Source organism: Rhinolophus hipposideros (assembly GCF_964194185.1).
Source record: "Rhinolophus hipposideros genome assembly, chromosome: 5".
Classification (NCBI taxonomy): Eukaryota; Metazoa; Chordata; class Mammalia; order Chiroptera; family Rhinolophidae; genus Rhinolophus; species Rhinolophus hipposideros.
This window is the reverse complement of record NC_138051.1, coordinates 49414852-49437476: the sequence shown is the minus strand read 5'-3', so window position 1 is coordinate 49437476 and position 22625 is coordinate 49414852. Positions and strand designations below refer to the sequence as shown.

Below are 22625 nucleotides of genomic sequence, written 5' to 3'. Positions count from 1 at the left end.
TTTTCACTTAAAAATTATTTTAAGAAATTACTCTTTGTAATATAACTATTAAAACAAAACAAAAGTGACAGTGCTCTCTGACTGTTAATATTTACTTTCTCTAACAGTCACATATTTAATTTCTATAGAAGTCTTGGAATATAAATCTCTTTTCTTCCATTAATCTTGGGCTGATTGAGACATCTGCATACCAAGAATAACTAAATAAATACTTCTTCTCTTATTTGATTGCCCTACTAGTAGCCTGCTTTTCAATTTATCAAATGCTTTTTAGTATCTTTATCTTTAAAAACTATAACAATTTACATTTTCTGTCTGCACTAGATATTATTGCAAATGCAGAACTTTATTCAGATTGAAAATGTATTACATTCCTAGATTTTTTTCTAGCTCCATTAAATCCAAAACCACATGCTTATTATCTAGTTGGAAAGACATGAAACATGTGGAGAAACTCTTCTATAAAACATTATCAGAGCAAGCTTTCTGTAGTTATCTTTTATAGCAACAAGTCAGAGTATTCACACCCCCTTAAATATGGAGACGGGCCATTGCTAGTGGCTTTGGAAATAAGCTTCAGGGATTTTTATTGACCACTCAGGAAAGGTATCTTTTCTAAATCCATGAGAACTGTACACAGGAAATCAATTTAAAAGATTAAGGAAAACATGGGGGTGGGGCGTATTTCTTGAAGACAGAATGAAAGGTTTAGGACTCTGGTCTAGAAAGACAAGGGCTAATTGGTTACATAACTGATTTCTATAAGAACACCAAAATGAACAAACAAGTATATATGCGTGTATATGAGTGCGTACGTATATATAGATATACACACACACACACACACACACACATATGTGGGATAAGCAAGGAATTTTTAAGTAAATAGGATGCTAAAATTGATGGGGGTAATAGGCAGAATTAAGTCTTAAGTTAGAAGCTTAAGAAAGACAGGTTTAAAAAATTAAATGTTAATATAGTGGGCAGCAACCATTAGCTTAGATAACTCATTATTCAAAGAGGTAATACAATATGCTAATGGAAGAGACAAATTAATGTATGACAGATTCAACCAGCTGTTAAAGGAAAATAGTAGATATCAGATCGTTAACAGATTTTGCTCTCCACGTTTCTATCATCCTATACAATACGGTTAGATTAGTATTCTGAAAGCACATTTCTGAGGATGCCTTTCCCATCTCTATCCCCAAAATGCTCTGGCCAGTGATTCCCTTCTCAAATTCCCTTGTTTCACCTGGACCTCATCATCTAGACTATCCCCGCCTCCTTTATGTACCCTGTAATCTAGCCAAAATCAACTATTGCCATTTCCTTAATTGCACCCTAGGCTGCCCATCAATTTCCTTGTTTTTGCTCCTTCCTTTATTCATATGCCTTTCCCTTCACTGCCACAGATAAAATCCTCCCCAACTCAAATGCCAGCTTCTCGTTCAAATTCTCTTTGATCTTTCACTTAAACTTCCTTAGTGTCTTATTTATCTCGCGACAATTATTTATTTATATATATGCCGTTTTCTCCACCATCTATTCCTTTTCCTTGATATCTTCTGCACTGAAACTTGTCTTTGACTCTCCTCTAATAGTCAGGAGAAGTTCAGTAAACTCTAATTAAATGAATGCTTTTCTTTCTAGTGTTAAAGTTTTGTGAATAATTTTTTTTTCTTTTCTATAGTCACAAATCAAGAGTTAAAGGTTATCTGAGATTAAAAATGACTTACTTACCTAAAACCAGTGGCTCAGAAGAAGATAATGCAGAGCAGGCTGAGGAATTAGAGGTAAGATTTTTATAAACATTTGTTTAAACTAAAAGAAAATATATCTGATCTCTTATTTTACTATACTCTGAAGAAAAAAATGACTTTACTCAATTAAGTGAATGGGCACAATAAAAATTATTTACCTAGCTATTTATTTATTTTACCCAAGTATTTATTAAATATTTCTTTCCTTGAACGATATTTCCATAGAATGAATAGCCATTATTAATGGCATTCTTAAAGGTTAGGGAATAGAGAATACAATATTTATAAGTGAAAACTCTTATTGTGGTTCAGTCATTAACTGTTGCTAGTTTTTCAGTTTTCTAAAACCATGTCATGTTCCCCATGATTAAAGAACACAATTTAGTATTTGTGAGTTAAATACATGGAAATTTTGAGGAGACTCTACTAATTAGGAGCCCTTATGAAGTGTAATTCCTGTTACTTTTCCTATCATGGGGCTCATAGGAAAGGAGGGGAATAGGAGAGAGAGGGAGAGAATTCAAGTAATCTAACAAAAAGCTACATTTATTTGGGGACAAATAGAATTGAACACCTTTCATGGGTGACAGGATAAAGGAAGTCCAAATCAATTATTTGGGCAAAACTACATGCTTCTGGGATGAGTGAAGAGGCAGAGAACATGTGTTAGGGATAGGATTGAATGGGGATTTGGAAACTGTAATCCTAGTCGCCACCTCTGCTGCTAGCCAGCAGAATGACTGTGTGAGTCTCTGAACGTCTCTGAACCTCAGGTTCTGCATTTACAGGGTGACAGGTTGTGCCAGATGAGCTCTAGGGTTTCTTTCAGAAGAAAAATTCATGATTTGAAAAGGGGACAAAAAAATACTGGCCCTTTGAGGTTATAATCAAAAGGAATATTATCATCAAAAGATAGCATCTTACTCAACAAGATTTACTGAAAGCACACAGTGCATTGGCACCAATTTGCTTTGGAGGTGTGTGTGTGTGTGTGTGTGTGTGTGTGTGTGCGCGCGCGCGCACGCGCCTCCCTCATCTTTGAGGATCTGGTTAGGTCTCCAGAAGAACTGTAAAGGTGAGGAGCCCCCCAACGGCTGGACTCTACTTCACAAACCCCCATGCCTTGAGAAAGAAAGCTTGAGAACAAGCAGTGCTTTTGCAACAGGACTTTCTGGGAATTTTTTATATGCACTAATGAGATTTTACTTTGTGGGGGAATCTATAATAATAGAAGGAAAGAACTTTTTTCTTTGAATCATAGAATATAATTAGCCCTTAGTTTGGCCATCAAAGAACTTGGATCCTCTCTTAAGTCTTTATTAGCTTATTTGACTTCTCTTTTTTCTTTTCAGCTTTTCTCTGATTTATCATACAATAATCACTTAAAATTTGTTTTACATATTTATTAGGTGGAAGTTTCTCTACCTGGCATCTTGCATAATGAAATTCTGTTTGAAATGAAGGATGTCTGCTATAAATAAAGAAAATTCTTTATTTAGTAACTTAAAAAAAATTAACAGCATTTTATTATTTAGTAACCTGCTCCAAGGTTTGCCCACACGCACGTATCACAGGTACCTTATTCACAGTTCAGTTTCTGTGGGTAGACCTACTTCTCTTTATTTTGTGGTCTCATGTCTCAGTGTTTGAATTCCCTCAGAATGCACCTTATAATTTCAGTGGATGTAAGCATGTAGGAGTTTATTTATGAAAGGTCCTAGGAATTCAAACACATGAATCTGTGCTTATTTATATTCTGTGTAGCTAATGACCAGGGAAGTCTTGCCTTTGACATCTAGTTCGTGACTGAATATACACAATTGTATGTAAAGAAAACAGTTGTAATTTTCATTAGAGGCTCACTCTTAGGCAGTTTGTATTCGTTAGTACAATAGAGTATGGCTATAATAGATAATTGTGTAACATTTGATTGTTGTACCCCTTGCAACTTTAGATTTAGTTGCATGTATTTTACAAGATTAACATAACACTTGTTGCTTTGAATGCTTTCTTTGACTCCATTAAGTTGAGGGCACTTGCATATTAGCTTTAGGATTAGTAATTAAGTAACATTCATTGATACTTAGAAAATTATTCTATGAAGAATATTAGGGAATACATGTTTAATAGGAAGGCATTATGTACAAAAAAATGAAAACTCAGTCTTTCTGAACAATGTTAAAATGCACAACTGTACTTCAAACTTGAAACAGGTTTTTTAAAAGGTTCTTAATTAAATTAATTTTTCTCCCTTCTTGGATTTACTTGAGCAATAAATTAAAAAAGCAGACCTTTAAGAGAGAAATCTTTAAGATTTTAAAGAAATATTTTCAGGGACCATATTTCTAGCTCTGGATATTATTATTGTCCTTTAAAGCAGTAGTGAGTACCCCTTTATTAATAAATTTCATTCATCTGCAGAAAATTAATCAATGACCATACTCAACAAAAAAATACTTGTTAGTCTTTTTTCAAGGGTGAGATATAAAAATTCAATTTACATGCTTTTGAAATTGAAACTGGAGAAATAAAATCTGATTTAATATAGATAATACTCATTTTTAGGTATGTCGATCCTATATTATGATCATTTAAAGGAAAGGAGAGAGAGAGAAGGAAAGTAAATATAGATGGGGAGAAAAAGTAAGAGGATAGAAGGAAAGAACAGAATGGAGTTTGGGCATCAAAAACAATAAAATTAAAGAGATGTCATTTCCAATAGAAAAGGAAAAAATGAAGAGTAAGAAAGAAAGTGAATCAGTGTTACTCCCCATCCACATCCCTTTTCCAGAATAATTCTGTCTTCCTCTCTCCCTATTCCTTACCTTCTGTTCTGCCTCAGGCTGTAACCCTCCCAGGAGAGCTAGCCAGAACAGATCAACCTTGCTGTAGAAACTCCTGCTGCCAGAATATATTCCTTTCCTTCCTAGTTCTTCTCCCTGATCTTCATTTTCAGATCTAGCCTTTCAGTATAGAAGAATTCTTTTCCATATTCTAAGCCATCAACTGGCTGCCTCAACAACAGTCTTTCAGTGCAAGATTCCCAGTGCCTAGGAAAAAAGCTCTGTAGTTATTAAGGAAATTATTTTTTTTGTCTATTATCATAGTACCAAATATGTTGGCCAGTTTGTCTCTTTTTTTTTTTTTTTTTTTTGGTTTTTGCCATGTACAAATTTGGGGGTTTTATAATGAAATTTATCAGTCTTCTCTTTTATGCCTTCTGGGTTTGGTATCATACTTATTGGCTTTCCCACTTTCAGAGTATATTTTTTAAATCTCCCCAGGTTTGTTCTAAAACATCTTGGTTTGACTTTAATACTTAAATATTGCTCCATCTGTAACATCCTGGTATCAGGTATGAGGTAGCAATCTAAGTTACATTTTTCCTATGTTCTAGGTAATTTGCCTATTTTCGCACAAATTTGTAATGTCTTCATCAAGTACTAGATTTTAAGTCTCTTCCTGGGCTTTCTAATCCATTCTGTTGAGCTGTCCATCTGTTCATGCTCCAGTGCCACACAGCTCGAATCATTATGGTGTACAATACGTTTTATCTGGTAGAGTTTGTCTCTATGCCTTGTTCTTCTTTTATAGAATTTTGATTATTATTGCTTGTTTGTGTTTCCATTTGAATTTGAGATTTGTCATGTCTCATTATTTTAATAAACCTATAATGTATTTTTATCAGAATCTTGGAAACTTTATAAATTAACCTGGGCAGAATTGATACCTTTGTGAAATTGAGTCTCCTAGTCAAGTCAAGATCATATTCAGTCTTTTCATTCATTCAGGTCTTCTTTTCTGTCCCTTCAGGAGAATTTTAAAATTTTCTGGACTAGTGTAGTTATGCTTTCCTAACCATTCTAGTATTTAGTAGAAACTTTTATGTACTGCCTTTTACCCGGTTCCATTAATTCCTTGCTCTATCTACCTAGCTTAAGGTTTTATAATATTTACCTCCTCCCTAGACTCAGAGGAAATTTCTAGTGCCTTCTTGGCATTTAAAACAAAACAAAACAAATCCTTTGTTTGGCTGCTTCCTGGCTTGACCAAAATGCTTTCCGTTGGTCAAGAGGAGAAAAAGAAAAGTCAGACCAGAGAATCACCATGATTTTTCAATCACGGGAGAGTTCACCATTGCAATTATTTCTAAATCATTTGCCCTTTCCTATCATTCCTCTACATACTCGTATTTCACCTTCATCTAATGATTTTTTTTAGATCTTAGATAGTTAATTGATTTCCACCTTGGACAAGGTGCTTTGTCAGTGGGAAGGCAGTGCCCAGTACAACAGGACACTATCCCTGCCCTTCATTCACTAGCTTAAAATTTAGAGAATTCCCTAAGATTACCCTGGTTTAAGCTATTGTTTCTCAATTTCTCAGTGCTTTCCATAATTGTTTCTTTAAATTTTTTTCTGTCCTTTTTTTGTCTGTCAGGTATGTTTTAAAACTTTCGAAAATTTTTATTTTAAGCAAAGTTTAAATGCCATCATTTTGCAAAAAAAAAAATCTTCATTATCATAAAACATTCATAGTATGGTGTCAAAAGTTGACAATGTGCTTATTCCACCTTTGTATAATTTCTGGAACTGGATATGCTATTAATAAATCACTTTTTCAATTTCCTCTAGCATAATTTATAAGGTTAAAAAATCAGGCCTGAACATGATTGTTCCCATTGTTTTTCGCAGCCTGGCTGGGTTGTTTTGGACCAACCAGATGCTGCCTGCCATTTGCAGCAGCAACAGGAACCTTCTCCTCTACCTCCAGGATGGGAAGAGAGACAGGACATTCTCGGGAGGACCTACTATGTAAACCATGAATCTAGAAGAACACAGTGGAAAAGACCAACTCTTCAGTATGTGTTGATGACTCTCACGTTTGTAATCTGAATACATTTTAACCACTGATTTTCTTTTTGAGGTCATGTCTCAAATGGATTCATAGTAATATAGGGATCCATGAACTGTAAGAATACCAGGATTTTTATGGCCCAGGGCTTTAAAAATGCTATCGTAGCTGTTTCTTTTTAAAAATAATTTGATAATATTCAAAATTATTTGAGGTACAAATACTACCCTTCTAATTGGTTCTTTATTTTGGTAAATTGTCAGTCAGTATGTTTTTTAATATTATGCAGTCACAAAGGGTACATTTTTTTCCTTCAGACTGATTTAGAAAATCTTGGAGATTTTTTTGTAGTTTCTTAGTAAAACACTATAAAATGTTAATTTCTACAGTGCACTATTTTAAAAATATAAATTATTTGTAAAATATAAAGGCTTCAATAACAAGGGTCTTTTGTTAAACACCCATTTGCCAATCTGGTCAATGGATACATAATTGCCAACATACACAGATCAAGGACAGAATGACCTTCAAGGTATTCTAATTTACTTCTCCTCAGTGACATTTTTCTTTTATTACCATCAGACTTTGTATTTGTGAATATATATTTACAAATTCTCCCATTATTCAAATTTATTATCAAATATCCTTCCACTTCTCTTTCCTTAATCTTAAGAAGTCTTTCTTTAGTCTTCCGCTTTTTGACACAAACTTAAAATTTTTCATATTTGTTCATTAATGTTCTGATTTTTGGTTTTGATATTTTCTATCTGATATAGCCCAAGCACTTTCATAGGTGTTTTTTGTTCTCAAATCCTCCCAAAGCAAATCAGTGATATATGGCACAGAGGCATTGAGCTTTCTGTAGAAATAACATACAGACTGCAAAACTGGGACACTATAAAATTCTCCAAATTTGTTGTATTGCATACCTCAGTATTATGGCAAGCCTGACTTAATACTGAGTAGAACCACATTTTTTTCACTATAGTTGATATTGTTTTCAGCTAGCCAAAATCAAGTGTTTAGGGGGGAAAAAAGTCTGAAGCCTTTGTGGAATCATCTGTCCAAATTACGTTTTCTCCAGCAACAGTAAAATAAGAACTGGTCTTCTGACTATCCTGGGCTTATATGGCATTAAATGAATTAACAATAATTTTGTTATTAAACATTTGTACAAAATTCTTGATCTGATGATTTGGTTATAATAAATGCAAATACTAGCTAGAATAACATAGGTAATAAGTGACTGGGGTAATTTAGGAAAGGTACAGCGGAGAAAACCAACCCCTCAGTATGGTACCCTTGTACCTTTCCTAAACCCAGACATGCCTTTATTATTACCCTTTTTTAGACCACAACCATTACTATTAATATATATGATCAAAAATTGATACCAGTTAGTTTGTGATATAGTAAGTTTTTAATTGTAGTGTCCTTACACTGTCTTTCATTCATTCTACCCTCTCTATTCATGCATGGGTAACTCTACTCTTAGCTTAAGATCAGTTCTAGAAAATGTTACTGTCTGATTCATGGAGATGTATATGCAACTCTTAGAGCTTCTTTTCTATGAACTTTCAAGAGCTACTTTAGATTTTACTCTTGTAATAAGATGGCAAAATAATAATATAATGAAATTATTTGTGAAAGCCTCAGATATGCATTCATTCAACAAATATTTTTGAGTGCCCATACATGTCAGCCACCATTGTAGGCACAGGGATGAACAAAAATAGCTAAGTCAGACATGTTGCACAATTTCACAAAAATGTTAACTCCATAAGGTACTCTGAAGTTACCAGTGTGCCCACAACTTAATTTTTGCATGCTGAAATAGCCTTTGGCCAGGAACAATAAATTCTGATCTAATATAGGTATTTTTCTTAAATGATCACAGAATATTTGACTATCAGTTTAACTTTCTTCAGACATGGGTGATAGCTTTTATACTTCTAATATAGGGACAATCTAACAGATGCTGAAAATGGTAACATTCAACTGCAAGCACAACGAGCATTTACCACGAGGCGGCAGATATCTGAGGAAACAGAAAGTGTTGACAACCGAGAGTCTTCCGAGGTAGAAATAATTTCTTTTTCTTAGATAGACACATGTTATAGTAGTAGATTAAAGTATGTGTGGCTTAAGGTTATTCTGTTCAGTGGCTTAAGGTTATTCTGTTCATTTAGAACTGGGAAATTATAAGAGAAGATGAAGGCACCATGTATAGCAATCAGGCTTTCCCATCATCTCCACCATCAAATAACATGGATGTTCATGCTCAACTTGCAGAAGAATTGAATGCCTTACCCGCTATTTGTGGAAATTCAGCCACCGGCCAGCCAGTATCCAGCTCAGTAAGATGCTCTTAGATTTTGTTGTAGCTTCAGGATTTTATATCATATATATATATATATATATATATATATATATATATATAATATATATAATATATATATAATATATTATATATATACATATATATAATATATACATATTTATATATTATATGTAATATATATAATATATGTATATAATATGATATATATATTATTCCATTCATTATGTAACTCCTACATAAAATTTTCTTTTCCGCCAGTTTTATTGAGATATAATTGACATACAACATTGTTAAAGGTACACAAACATAATGATTTATTATATGTATATATTGCAAAATGATCACCACAATAAGTTCAGTTAACATCCATCACCTCACATATTTACACTTTTTTTTCTTGTGATGAGAAAAATTTTGTCTTGAATGGCATGTAATAATGTTAGGGACTTTGGGACTTTACATCATGGCCATTTTTCAAATATTCCCAGTAATAGTGTAGAGCAGAGTCTTGGATAATCCAAATGGTCATTGGAATCCAAATGTCCATGATGTCCATGCCCCTCAGCTAGCAACCACCAGGAACATACCTGTAATTGAAGAAGTGGGTTTACTACTCATTTCAGCAAGGGAGAACACACACCATGAGTGTCTCAGTAAGCGTACATTAGAAAAGATTTATTGGATTTAGGCTCATGTGAGGCAGTTTAGGGAGGGTTTAAGAAAGCAGGATTTTGCTGTTCATTGGATGTTGTTAGACAGAGAGGGTAATTCTATGATTGGGTGTCTCAAATCTTCTCTATAGCGAGGCTAAAGCTATAATTATAATTAGCAAAGAAGCAGCAGTTATGTTTGCCAGGATAAGGAGCTATTTGGTATTTTGTGGCTTGGAAAATGTTCATGTTTTGTCTGTGTTCAGAGACGATTAGAGAGTGGTCTTGATTTTGTCTTGAACCTACTGATGAGTACGAGGCCTGGTCCTGGACGTCAGGGGCTGCTTTTCTCTTCCTAATTATACCACAGATGTTACCAACACATGTGCGTGAATAAGTATTATACTTTGACTAAACAAAAAGTTAGATGACATCTCACTCCAGCAACTGCTATAAAAATGACTGTTCGTGGGGTCCAGAGCAAGTATTCCAGTATCCACTGCCGTGATCTTGGCTTCATTGCTAGCTCTCTAATCTGTATCATCAAGGCAAATCATCCAGTGGAAGACAAAGATTATTCTCTGAGGATGCTATGGTCATTTCTAGTTGGAGTTCCGCTGCTTTTCATTCAATTAGTAGATATTTATTGAGAGCTGACAATAAGCAAGGTACAATATGCTAATGTATCATTGGAATATAGCCATACCCATATGTTTTAAGTATTACCTATGGCTGCTTTCACACTACATTGACAGAGTTGAGTAGTTATACTAGAAACTGTGTGGCCCCCTAAAAAATATTTTCTTTCTGGACCTTAACAGAAGTTTGCTGATTTCTATTTTAATACCTTCTCCAAGAAACTTCTAAGTAGACAGTTCTCTGTGGATACCTGTGTGAATGAATACCCAAGAGCAGATCACCTGCTCCCTTTCCCTCTTTTCTTCCACCTGTCTATTCTGTCTTCCATTCATTTTATTTTTTTGTCAGAGGAATGGGAAAAGTCAGTCAAAGATTTAAAGAATAAGCTATTTTGATTTTCTGGTGATAAATCACATATGATCCTGTTCCCTTTCCTCCTGTTATTTTTGTTTTTTAATTTTAAAAGTGATATATGGCATCCATGTAATGAAATACTATGCAGCATTGAAAAGAATGAGATGGCTTTGAATGTATGTGTTGTATGGAACAATCCCTAAGATGTATTGGTCAGTGAAATATAGCAGGGTGCAGAACAGTGTGTTAAATGTACTATTATTTATATAAATCATTTAAAAGACAGAGAATAAAAATATGTGTATACCATTTCTTGAAGACTAAACAGGAAACTGGTAATATTGCTGAGCTCTGGAAGGAGGAACAGGTTGAGCAGGCCTTCAAATTTCATGCCACATGTATGTGGTACTTACTAAAAAATAATTTATTATTTAACAAATGTTGCATGGTCATGGTTAAAAATTGAAATAGTATTAAGGTATATAAAATGAAAATTAAATCTTCCATCTTATGTCTAACACATGCTACCTCAGTTTCTATTAGATTGGTGCAAACGTAATGATGGTTTAAAAGGTTAAAAATAATTGCAAAAACTGCAATTGCTTTTGCACCAACCTAATATTATGGTTTGCCATATATTGTCCTGAACATTTTGTATAGATTTATAAATATGCATGCACACACATATATTTCTGTGTAATTTTTTAACCTGAGATCCTCTCATGCACACCTTTTCATAACTTACTTTTTTTGCTTGCTGTATAGTAGACATTGAACCATTTCAGTGAATATGGACTTACTCCTTTTAAAACCAACAACCAAAGAAATCATCAAACTTTGGCATATGCCAATGTGCAAGTAAACCTTAAGATATTGTACCAGTCTCCTGTTGATAGATTTTAGATTGTTTACAGTTATTTGTTGTTAGAAACAATCTTACACTGGATATTCTGAGTTAACTTATATGTGTGTTATAAATTTTGATGTCATTAAATAGCAAAACTAAGATATTTCAGATAGCGACAATAGCATGCATATAAAAAGACAAGGAAAGAAAGAATATGGGATTTCTAGGAAACAAGAGATCTGGTAGGTTGTGAGGTGGGAAGTACTGGAGCCACCAGGAAGAGCCAGGTCAGGGAGCGCACTAAGCCTTGTATTCTGTGTTACAGATTTTATCCTAGTGAGTGTCAGAAATGATGGAAAGGCTCTGAGCTAGAGATGATAGGACTGGATCACACTAGAACAGTTTCTGTCCACAGCATGCAGTATGGAGAGTGTAAGGAAATAAGTATGGAGAGTTTAAGGAGAATTTAAGGAAATAAGACTCAAAGCAGGGAAATCTAGAAGTCGGGTGTCTGATTTCTGACTTGGGGAACGGCTGGATACACATGCTGCCCAGTGAAAATGAGGAATGCTGGAGAATGTTGGGTGTGAACATGGAAAAACCATATCCTGTTTGGGGCACAATGAGCGGGTATCTGTTAGACATTCAAGAGAAAGTGCCCAGGAGGCAGTCTAGGATTGGGGGGAGAGGTGTGAGCTGGAAGTTGGAAAGCACCACGTGAGTGGTGTTGAGAGCAGCTGAGCGCTTTCACTTACAGAGTCTCTATGGTCATGTCCTGGCCAGCGTTCTTTCTTCTGCTCCATCATCCCCACCCACACTATACTATCTGCCATTCAAAGACAAATTCAAGACCTAAAGTTATTATCACTCTTATTTTTTTTTTTTAAATAAGAATCATTCCAGCAGAAGAGGCAGCTTACAAGCCTATACTTTTGAGGAACAGCCTACACTTCCTGTGGTGAGTTTTATCCTCTTCCCTCAATCATCAATAAAAATAGAAAACTTTGCAACTGTCAAAAACAAAACAAAACAAAACAAAAACCACTGACATTTGAGTGCCTAGCAGAGTACCTATCCAGCACAGAATCTAGGCTCTGGGGATGAGGTGCAAGGGAGGGGAAATTGGTTAGGTAGGCCCAAGTGTGTTGTTAAAAAGACAAAACCAGGAGAACGGTCTCATCTCTCCCATAATAAGAAAGCCAAGTCTCTGAGTGCTGGTGACAGTAGGTGATATCTGGGCTTGTCAGTTGAAGGGCTGGACTGGCTAGGGGTGGTCTGCGGCAGGCAGCATACAATCCAGGCTTATGGTGTCCAGCTGCCTTTGCTCTGTACACGGCCCATGGCATGTAGCAGCCATTTCTGGCCCGTACATGAGGAGTCATGTCAGGGTTAGGACAGGTGCACACTAGTATCAGCAGACTCAGTGGACAGGTCAGAGTTTATTAGTCCCCCCCTTTCTCTTTTCCCTTCAGTCTCACATCCGCCACCCAACCAAGGCCTTCCACTTCCTCCTTAGTAGCCTTCCCAGGCATGGCCTTGACTAGAGCTTAGACCTTAACCACTTCGTGTCTGGACCGTTGACTCCCTTTTGGTCTCCCAGCCTGCATCCTCTTCCCGACTCAACTCTCATTACTTTGAGTTTGTCTCTTTCTTACATGGCTCCCACTTGTTTTTCAAAACCAAATGAAAACTCCCAGGCTCCCAGCCCCTTCAGCCTACCCTTCTCTTTATCTGCCCACAGACGCCTCCTGCTTCCATCATTCCTGTCTGTGCTCTTCCTTCCAGTCATTGTTCCCATGTCCTAATTCTCTCCCTCTTGCTGGTCTGTGTGCTTTCCATTTCCCCACTTGGAATAGCCTCTTTACTTTTTTCCACCGACCATGTGTAATATTGAATGGCAGTCTATATATTAATTTTGAAAAGTGGGATTGTTTTCACTTTTATGGAAGATCCAGCACAGGAATGCAGAGGCTCAAAATTCCACAACCCAAGAGTGACTCGTCCGTCTAAAAAGGTGTCCCTGCACAGAGAGACACAGTTCCTGTGTAGAGGAAGGAGTGGGGCACCCACCTGTGCAATTGGCCCGTCAATATTGACCATCAACAACAGAGAAGATGCCACCAAAAGACTGCCCTCACCAGCCTTTCTCTCACTTATTGCCACTTACCTGGCCTCCTGCATTAGACTGGAGCCTGCTTAAGACAGAGACCCATGGTATTTCTCCCACTGCCCTTTGTAAAGCCCTCCATACAATGAAAATGTTGAATTTCAGATTGACAGACATTCATACAAGAAACAATTTTTATTTAAAGATTTTATTGGGGAAGGGGAACAGGACTTTTATTGGGGAACAGTGTGTACTTCCAGGACTTTTTCCAAGTCAAGTTGTTGTCCTTCGATCTTAGTTGTGGAGGGTGCTGTTCAGCTTCAAGTTGTCCTTTCAGTCTTATTTGTGGAGGGCGCAGCTCAGCTCCAGGTCCAGTTGCCAGTTGCTAGTTGCAGGGGGCGCAGCCCCCCATCCCTTTCGGGAGTCAACCGGAAACCTTGTGGTTGAGAGGACGCGCTCCAACCAACTGAGCCATCCGGGAGCTCAGCGGCAACTCAGCTCAAGGTGCCGTGTTCAATCTTAGTTGCAGGGGGCAGAGCCCACCATCCCTTGCGGGACTCGAGGAGTTGAACTGGCAACCTTGTGGTTGAGAGCCCACTGGCCTATGTGGGAATTGAACTGGTAGCCTTCAGAGTCAGGAGCACAGAGCTCCAACTGCCTGAGCCACCAGGCCGGCCCCCAAGAAACAATTTTAAGTTAACCAGATGAGCAGCAGAATCTAGATACCGTTTATATTTTATATACTGAAAAAGCTATTTCTATGACTTTTTTGTCTTCAGCTTTCTTCAGGTATAATTTATGTACCATAAAATCTACCCGGTTTTAAGTGTGTGAATAAAGGAGTTTTAGTAAATTTATACAGTTGCAAAAATATCACCACAATCAAGTTTAAGAACCCTTTTGTCACCCACCCCCCCAAATTCTCTCAATCCCATCACCTATTCTCAGCCCCAGGTAACCACTCTCCTGTTGCTACAGTTTTGCCTTTTCTAGAAATTTCATATAAGTGGAATCATACAGTATGTAGTCTTACATGTCCAGCCCATTTCACTTAACGTGATGTTTTTGAGATTTATCCATGTTGTATGTTTTAGTTCACAATATTCCACTGTGTAGATATATGTACTGGATTTCATTTATCTACATGCCAGCTGTTGGACGTTTGTTAAGCTGGGCAACTTTGAGTTCCATTATTTTGCAGGCTAACAGCTCTTCATAACTGTCAGCAATGTACACCTACCTACTGCGTATCTAGGGAACCATGTGTCTAGTAAGCAGACCAGTGGTGATAGTTCTTACGGCAAGGCACATTAGGGAACCAGGCCAGTCCTTGAAGAGTCTAATCTGGTTCAAAAGGCAAAAGAAGGGCCAGACCTGGACTATTTTAAGTAAACCTGGAGATAACTAAACCTCTTTATTCATTATCAATAAACAGCATCTCCCTGGATCTTACAGAAAGAAGGCAGGGGTAACTTTTGACTTGGCACGTGTGGGTGATAATTTCTCCAGTTAGATGACCTGGGTTCAACTCTCAGCTCCACACTAGCAATGTATCCATTAAGAAATTCATTCAGTTTTCTAAGCCTGAGTGTCCTTGTAAGTAAAAAGGGCCAATAATAGCAATTATCTCATGACAAGTTGTGTGGAGGTTAAATGACATGTTATATTTGTTAATGTTATATAGCACTTCGTGTGTGGTTGTTATTACTGTCATGTTTTATTAGTGTTGTTATCACTCTTATCATTGTTATCTGTTCTACTGTTGTTTTTTAAGGGAACTGCTGTATACTTTATTTTATACACTTTAAAATATGATTTAAAACATGTTTAATTTTAACAGAGCTAGCAGTGAAAAGGGGATGTTGTCCTTTTAAAAGAATTCTTACTACTATTTAATTCTCCTGTTATTCTTCACTTTAGCTTTTACCTACTTCATCTGGATTACCACCAGGTTGGGAAGAAAAACAAGATGAAAGAGGAAGATCATATTACGTAGATCACAATTCCAGAACTACTACATGGACAAAGCCCACTGTAGAGGTACCCTGCAATCTATCCATTAACTTGTTTTCTTACATAATTTAAATCATCATATTTCTGTGGAAGCTATTACATCACTTTGTGGTACATACTGGATGCTACTAATTATTTTCTGACACTGGTGCTATACCTACTATATCCTGTGGATCTCTAATATGTATGAATTACCACTTGTTATTATGTAAAACAAGTCCAATTGGGAATAAGAGGACAATGTAAATGATCTAGTACATTGAGTAATTCTGTAATGAATGGTTAAAAAGATTAGTTTGCTAAAAGCTAATCTTAGTGATTCATATATATTAACTTGTGTTGATGATCCTTTGTCCTTGGCAACAGTCAGTACTTTTGTAATATTTCCATGTAAGTCTTAAAGAAAATGTTTATTTTATCTTATCACCATTTCTCTTATTGAGAAATTTTTTAACGCTGAAAAGAAGATAGGATAATATAGCAAATACCCATTTAACACCCAGAATTTACTACCATTAACAAATTACCATATTCGTTTCTAGATATTTTATTTTTAAAAATAAAATCTTACAGATAAAACAAAAATCCCTTTTAGCCAGGCACTTTGCCCCCTCCCCACAGGAAACCAGCATCTTGAGTTTGTTGGGTATTCTTCTAACCTATTTTTATGTACTTACATAGAGAGCTAAACAATGGAAAATATTGTTTATGTCAGTGTGTTTCAAATTTTGGAAAGATGTTATGTTGTATAATTCTAAATCTTTTTTTTACTCAACATGGTTTTAAAAACACCCATGTTTTTTTAAACGTATATATATAGATCCACTGTATTTCTTTTTACTACTGCCTAATATTTTATCAGATGAATATATTACGTTTCAGTTACCCATTTCTATAGTGGGTATTTGCCATTCATTTTGTCTATCCTTCATTTGAACCCGTTTCTATATATGGGGAATTCCCTGCTCTTTGAGTATTTTGGGTGAGCAAAGACAACCTCCTGTCGTCAGCACTATGGCTTCCCTTGCAGCTAGTGGACAGACCCACCGACCTAGCTTCCTCAGTCACATGCACCCTCAGCAACTTTGTTAACCAGCATCTTCGTGCTCAAGAATTAGCTGAGAAATTATAAACTTTTTTTTTTTTTAAGTTTGACAAAATATGTTATTAGAAAAAATGAGCCTTCAATGTTTAGGATTATTTATAAGTGTGTATTCTGTCTGCAAGTTAGGTTACCTTTGTAACTACTGCTATTTGTTTGTTCTTTACAAAACATTATAACACGATTTAATTAATGTGCTAGGCCACACTGGAGACCAGTCAGCTGCCATCAGGCCAGAGTTCTGCAAGCCCTCAACCACAGGTCTCCACAGGTGTTTCAGTACAACAGGTGACCCAGCCATCTGAAATGGAGCAAGGATTCCTTCCTAAAGGCTGGGAAGTCCGGCACGCACCAAATGGGAGGGCTTTCTTTATTGACCACAACACCAAAACTACCACCTGGGTAACTTTAATATTCTCCAGCTTAAATTTATAACAACAATAATAACCGCTTATATGTAGTTCTTTGTAATCTTTTAAGTATACATTAGTATAACCCACATTTCCTAGTATGCATTTCAAAATATGTTGGATTCTTAATAGTATTATTTCTGTTTAAGATATGTTTATGCCTATTTTTAACATTTTGTGTCATGTAGATACATTTACTTTGCATTTCTAGTTTTTAACTCGCTAGTCATAAATGCTTAGGAAGATATTTAGTAATAGTCTTTTACCTTTATATGACGCTTTATAGTTCCAAAGTACTTTGGTATCCATGTCCTATTTAATATCCAAAAACTTTGTGAGACTTGATAGAATAAGTATTTTTATTTTAAGATAAGGCTTTAAATTTGTTTAGCTATTGGTTCACCACTAATAGAAAATTTACTGAAAATCAGCAGCGGATGAATAGATTTGGATTAATTAATTTATTTCAAAGACCAATGTACCTAAATAAAACGAAAATAGTTTAATAAATTATTGAATAAATAATATTAAAATAATACCATATATAAATTAACCCTAATAATTGAATTTTATTCTTTTTCAACAATTTGATTGACTTTAATAACATTTTTGAGCTTTCTTTCCTGACTTTCAAAAATGTTAACAAATCAATAAATCTGTTAATAGGTGCCAAAAAACATGTTCAGGGCCTCAGATATAACATGTGGTTCCGTCTACTGTCTCACTCTTTCACCAGTTTCTATTCAGAGAAGGGTCCTACGTAGTGACACAATCCCTAAAGAGTGGGCAAAATACTCTGAATGGTTTCTGTGAAAGAGATGATGAGTAAACACTGATCGTGTTCTGAGATCTGAGAATGATAGGTTTTATAGCCTGAGAATGATAGGTTTTTACAGAGAAACTATTATTTTACAGATTAAGCAAATCAAATAAAAGTAGACTTTTAAAAGAGAATATTTTAAATATCCATCGATGTTAGAAAACATAGTAAGAGATTAACTTTAACGATTTAAAATTTTGTATGTGTGTATTTTTTTCTTTATTTACCAAAAAAGGAAGATCCAAGATTGAAAATTCCAACTCACCTGAGAGGAAAGACATCACTTGATTCTTCCAATGATCTAGGGCCTTTACCTGTAAGTTTATAGAACTGCCACCAATTGAACTTGGCTGTCTCAAACATTTTGTATTTTGCAATATAGCAGTTCTTTAACAACTGCAATTAATATTATTAAAGTGTTGATGCCTTCTACTAAGAATGAAATATGCAAATTAAATTAACCATATAACCAATGCTAGTTTTCTACCCAAACATCTAAAATCCTTTACTAAGATAATTGAAATACATTCTTTACTGTAGCCAGGATGGGAAGAAAGAACTCACACAGATGGAAGAATCTTCTACATAAATCACAGTACGTGCAGCATGATTTTTCATTATTTTTTATAATATTGAATTTTGTGCATAAGAATGAAAAACATCTCTCTCTCTCTCTCTCTTCAGATATAAAAAGAACACAATGGGAAGATCCTCGGTTGCAGAATGTAGCAATAACTGGACCAGTAAGTATCTTTGTATGTTTTCATGGAGTTGTCCTCTCACCTGTCTCTTCAAGGGTAAATAGTCAAGGGCATCATACTACAGGCACTGAGAGAAAAGCACATTTGCAATTTTCTCCTGTCACCACCCCCACTCCAGGTCTCAGTTATTTGAAAAGAGCATCTAAGGTCATTATCCTTATCCTACACAACAGCTTTAGGAGACTAATGAGCTAGTCAAAATGCTAAGGCAGGCTGCTGTAGTCAGGCTGCTACTTGCCATTGTCTAAAAAAGAATGCTGGCAACCCACAGCAGAGCAGAGAGGAGGCAAGGGGATAGCAGATGAGGAAGTGGACAGCGCCCTATCCACTCCAGGGTTGTGTCTTGAACTTTTTGTTAGAAATCATTGTATATGTAAGATACAAGATATGGCATATATATGTATATACACATATACGTCATGCATATACATGTATATGTCATATCTTATATATACATATATATACACATATATACATGATACACATATACGAAGTTGGACAATTAAGTTCGCAAACTCATTCTAGAAAAAGCACTACACACCTCATTGCTGAATATCACTACAGTCACCTTGGATGTACTCCCCTTGCGAAGCTATGCACCAGTGCCAGCACCTGGTTCACCCTTCAAAGCAATTTTGGAACTCTTTTTCTGGAATGGCCATCAGAGCTGTCGTCGTATTACCCTTGATGTCCTGAATGTCATCAAAATGTCTTCCTTTCAATATTTCCTTTACCGTTAGGTAAAGAAAGAAGTCACTGGGGGCCAAATCAGGTGAGTAGGGAGGGTGTTCCAATACAGTTATTTGTTTACTGGCTAAAAACTGCCTCACACACAGTGCTGTATGAGCTGTTGCATTATCATGATGCAAGTGCCATGAATTGTTGGCGAAAAGTTCAGGTTATTTTCGTCTAACTTTTTCACACAGCCTTTTCAGCACTTCCAAATAGTAATCTTCGTTAACTGTTTGTCCAGTTGGTACAAATTCATAATGAATAAGCCCTCTGATATCAAAAAAGGTTAGCAATATCGTTGCAACAAGTTTGCAAACTTAATTGTCAGACCTTGTATATGACACACTCATATATGACACACTCATATTTAAGTACAAATATTACCATGCATGATGTTTATACGACTCTTGAGTCAGATTAATGATAGAAAATCATTATCCTCTTTTATATATTTATTCTTTCCATTTTTAGTTTTTCAGATTTTAATTGTTTTCTAATTCACAAAAATAAGTAAAATTGGAGATACAATTCTTTTAGATTACTCTTTAGTCTTCATGTTTAGTCTTCTAAAATAATGGATAAAAAAGGCAACTCCTCAGAGTTCAAGGAAAAAGTACATTTTTCAAATTGTTCCCTTTAATGGAGAAATCACTTTGAAAGTCTCTTTAGAAATGGAAATTTTCATTTCTAATATTTCTCTACTTGGAAGAAATTTCCTGTTTCTGGCATGTTGTATTTCAAGAATATTGAATGATGAAAATTACAGCCGTAAGAATTGCTGAGTACAGTTTTACCTTAAACAGAGAAATTAAAATTTTAAAGTTTTGTATTTGTTTTTCTTTGAATTAAACTTTTCTTTCCAAATATCCTCTTTTAATGCCTTTAACTTCTGTTCATAAAATACCCAGAGGGGTACTTTTAAAAATTGTTCCAAAATAAAACAACCTAAACCCTCTTTGTTTTTCCAAAATTTTCAACTCAAGGCAGTGCCCTACTCCAGGGATTACAAAAGAAAGTATGAGTTCTTCCGAAGAAAGTTGAAGAAGCAGGTCAGTGATACTTATAATGAGTTCTTAGGAATGAATGTTATATACACAGAAAGTAATGGTAAACGCATTTTAAAATGGGTGAAAGGGGTCCAAAAAAAAAAAAAACAGTAATAGAAACTTTATATTTGTAACAACTTTAAGCAGTTTTTTAGAGGGAAGAGCTGCTTATTTTTTGGTATATCTTTAGAGACCACAATTACTTTATGTCTTTCTTTATTGAATTTTCAAGATACCCTGTAACCTAGAAAAATAGTATTAAAAGTTTGCTTTTAAAGAGCTCTCACCTAGTTTCTTAGTGGGGCTTCTAGAGCTTGGGCTTGGTAGAATCTGAGCAAGAGTCGCTCAGAAGATTATCTCCTGGCCTAGTCTTTGATTGTATAGGTGGACTCTGGGTTCTTTTTCTGCTATGACCATTGTTTTCCAGTGGTAGTCATTCTCTACAGCTTCAAATATCTCTGTATAATTTGAAACTACAACGGTAATTGAAACAGTGCTCTTGTTGCTTATCAGACATATTCACTACACTTTTTATCCATCACCATAAATTCAGTACGTTTGGAACTAAACTATCATTAACCTATCTACTTCATTTCGGTGGGTGATCACCATTTTTTAATGCCTTTCTAATTTGCTCATCCTTTTCCCCTTTCCATGCAGTTTAGGAATACTACCAGTAGGTGGCTATATTGGGTTACACTTTCTGGCCTTCTAAACTAGAAGCCTGCTTTTCCAAAGATTCAAGATGGTGGGTCTGCTACCACACATTTTTTTTCATTCAAAATTTTTTTTTTTTTTTTATTAATTAATTTATTTATTAGTTTCAGGTGTACAAAACAAGGTAATACTTAGACGTTCATCATTTATATCCCTCATACTGTGAACCCCTCTCCCCCCATCCACTATCCCTCCGACCTCACACTGAACCATCACATTATATATATAAAATTATAGTTGGCATTCATTAATGTTTAGCTTCTGATGTACAATGCCATGATCAGGTATCCACAGTATCCCTGAGGTGGTCTCCCAAATAGGACGCATGTCCATCGGATACCCAACAAAATCTTTACAACATTATAGAATACCTTCCCCAAATTAATTTTCAAAAGAAAAACCCTGAGGCCATCTTGTGGTTACCAGCTGCTTCCAAATCCCTTCACCTTTCCCCTTATCCCCAACCCCCTCCCACACACCCATCTAACCACTCTCGGTTTTTTCTCTGCGTCCCCAAAACTGACTCTGATTAGTTCATTCACATAGTCTTTTCTTTAGATTCCATATATAAGTGAGATCATATGGTACTTGTCTTTCTCTTTCTGACTTATTTCACTTAACATAATGCTCTCTAGATCCATCCATGTTGCTGCAAATGATAAGATTTCTTTCTTCTTTATGGCTGCGTAATACTCCATTGTATAAATGTACCACAGCTTCTTAATCCAGTCATCTACCGATGGGCATTTTGGTTGTTTCCATATCTTGGCTATTGTGTAAAGTGCTGCAATAAACATAGGAGTGCATACAGATTTTTGAATTGGAGTTTTGGATTTCTCCGGGTAGATGCCTAGGAGTGGAATTACTGGATCATAGGGTAGTTCCATTTTCAGATTCCTGAGATACCTCCATACTGTTTTCCATAGTGGCTGCACTAATCTGCAGTCCCACCAACAGTGCACTAGCGTTCCCTTTTCTCCACATCCGCGCCAGCATTTGTTGTTTGTTGATTTATTGATAATAGCCATTTTGACTGGAGTGAGGTGGTATCTCATTGTGGTTTTTATTTGCATTTCTCTGATGGTTAGTGAGGTTGAGCATTTCTTCATATGTCTTCTTGCCTTCTGTATGTCCTTCTTAGAGAAATGTCTCCCCAAGTCCTCTGCCCATTTTTTAATTGGGTTGTTTGTTTTTTTAGAGTTGAGTTGAGTAAGTTTTTTATAGATTTGTGATATTAATCCCTTATCAGATATATCATTGGCAAATATCTTTTCCCATACAGTAGGATCCCTTTTTGTTTTATTGATGGTTTCCTTTGCTGTGAAAAAACTTTTTAGTTTGATGTAATCCCACATGTTTATTTTTTCTCTTACTTCGCTCGCGCGAGGGGATATATCAGTGAAAATCTTACTCCGGGTAATGTCCATGAAGTTTCTTCCTATATTTTCTTCTAGATATTTTATGGTTTC

General features: G+C 35.7%; 1 protein-coding gene across 5 annotated transcripts in view; it reads left to right on the top strand.

Moving 5' to 3' along the window:
• Positions 1-22625, top strand: part of NEDD4 (NEDD4 E3 ubiquitin protein ligase) — a 118961-nt gene that overhangs the window by 75303 nt on the left and 21033 nt on the right. For 4 of the 5 annotated variants that reach the window (XM_081048329.1, XM_081048330.1, XM_081048327.1 and 1 more), the window contains 11 exons: positions 1694-1796; positions 6458-6624; positions 8579-8696; positions 8807-8974; positions 12341-12406; positions 15476-15595; positions 16872-17072; positions 18136-18216; positions 18441-18495; positions 18585-18643; positions 20377-20442. In XM_081048329.1, the coding sequence (XP_080904455.1) occupies positions 1694-1796; positions 6458-6624; positions 8579-8696; positions 8807-8974; positions 12341-12406; positions 15476-15595; positions 16872-17072; positions 18136-18216; positions 18441-18495; positions 18585-18643; positions 20377-20442 (1204 nt within the window). The remainder of the gene's footprint in view (positions 1-1693; positions 1797-6457; positions 6625-8578; positions 8697-8806; positions 8975-12340; positions 12407-15475; positions 15596-16871; positions 17073-18135; positions 18217-18440; positions 18496-18584; positions 18644-20376; positions 20443-22625) is intronic. The other variant, XM_081048328.1, reaches the window with a different exon arrangement.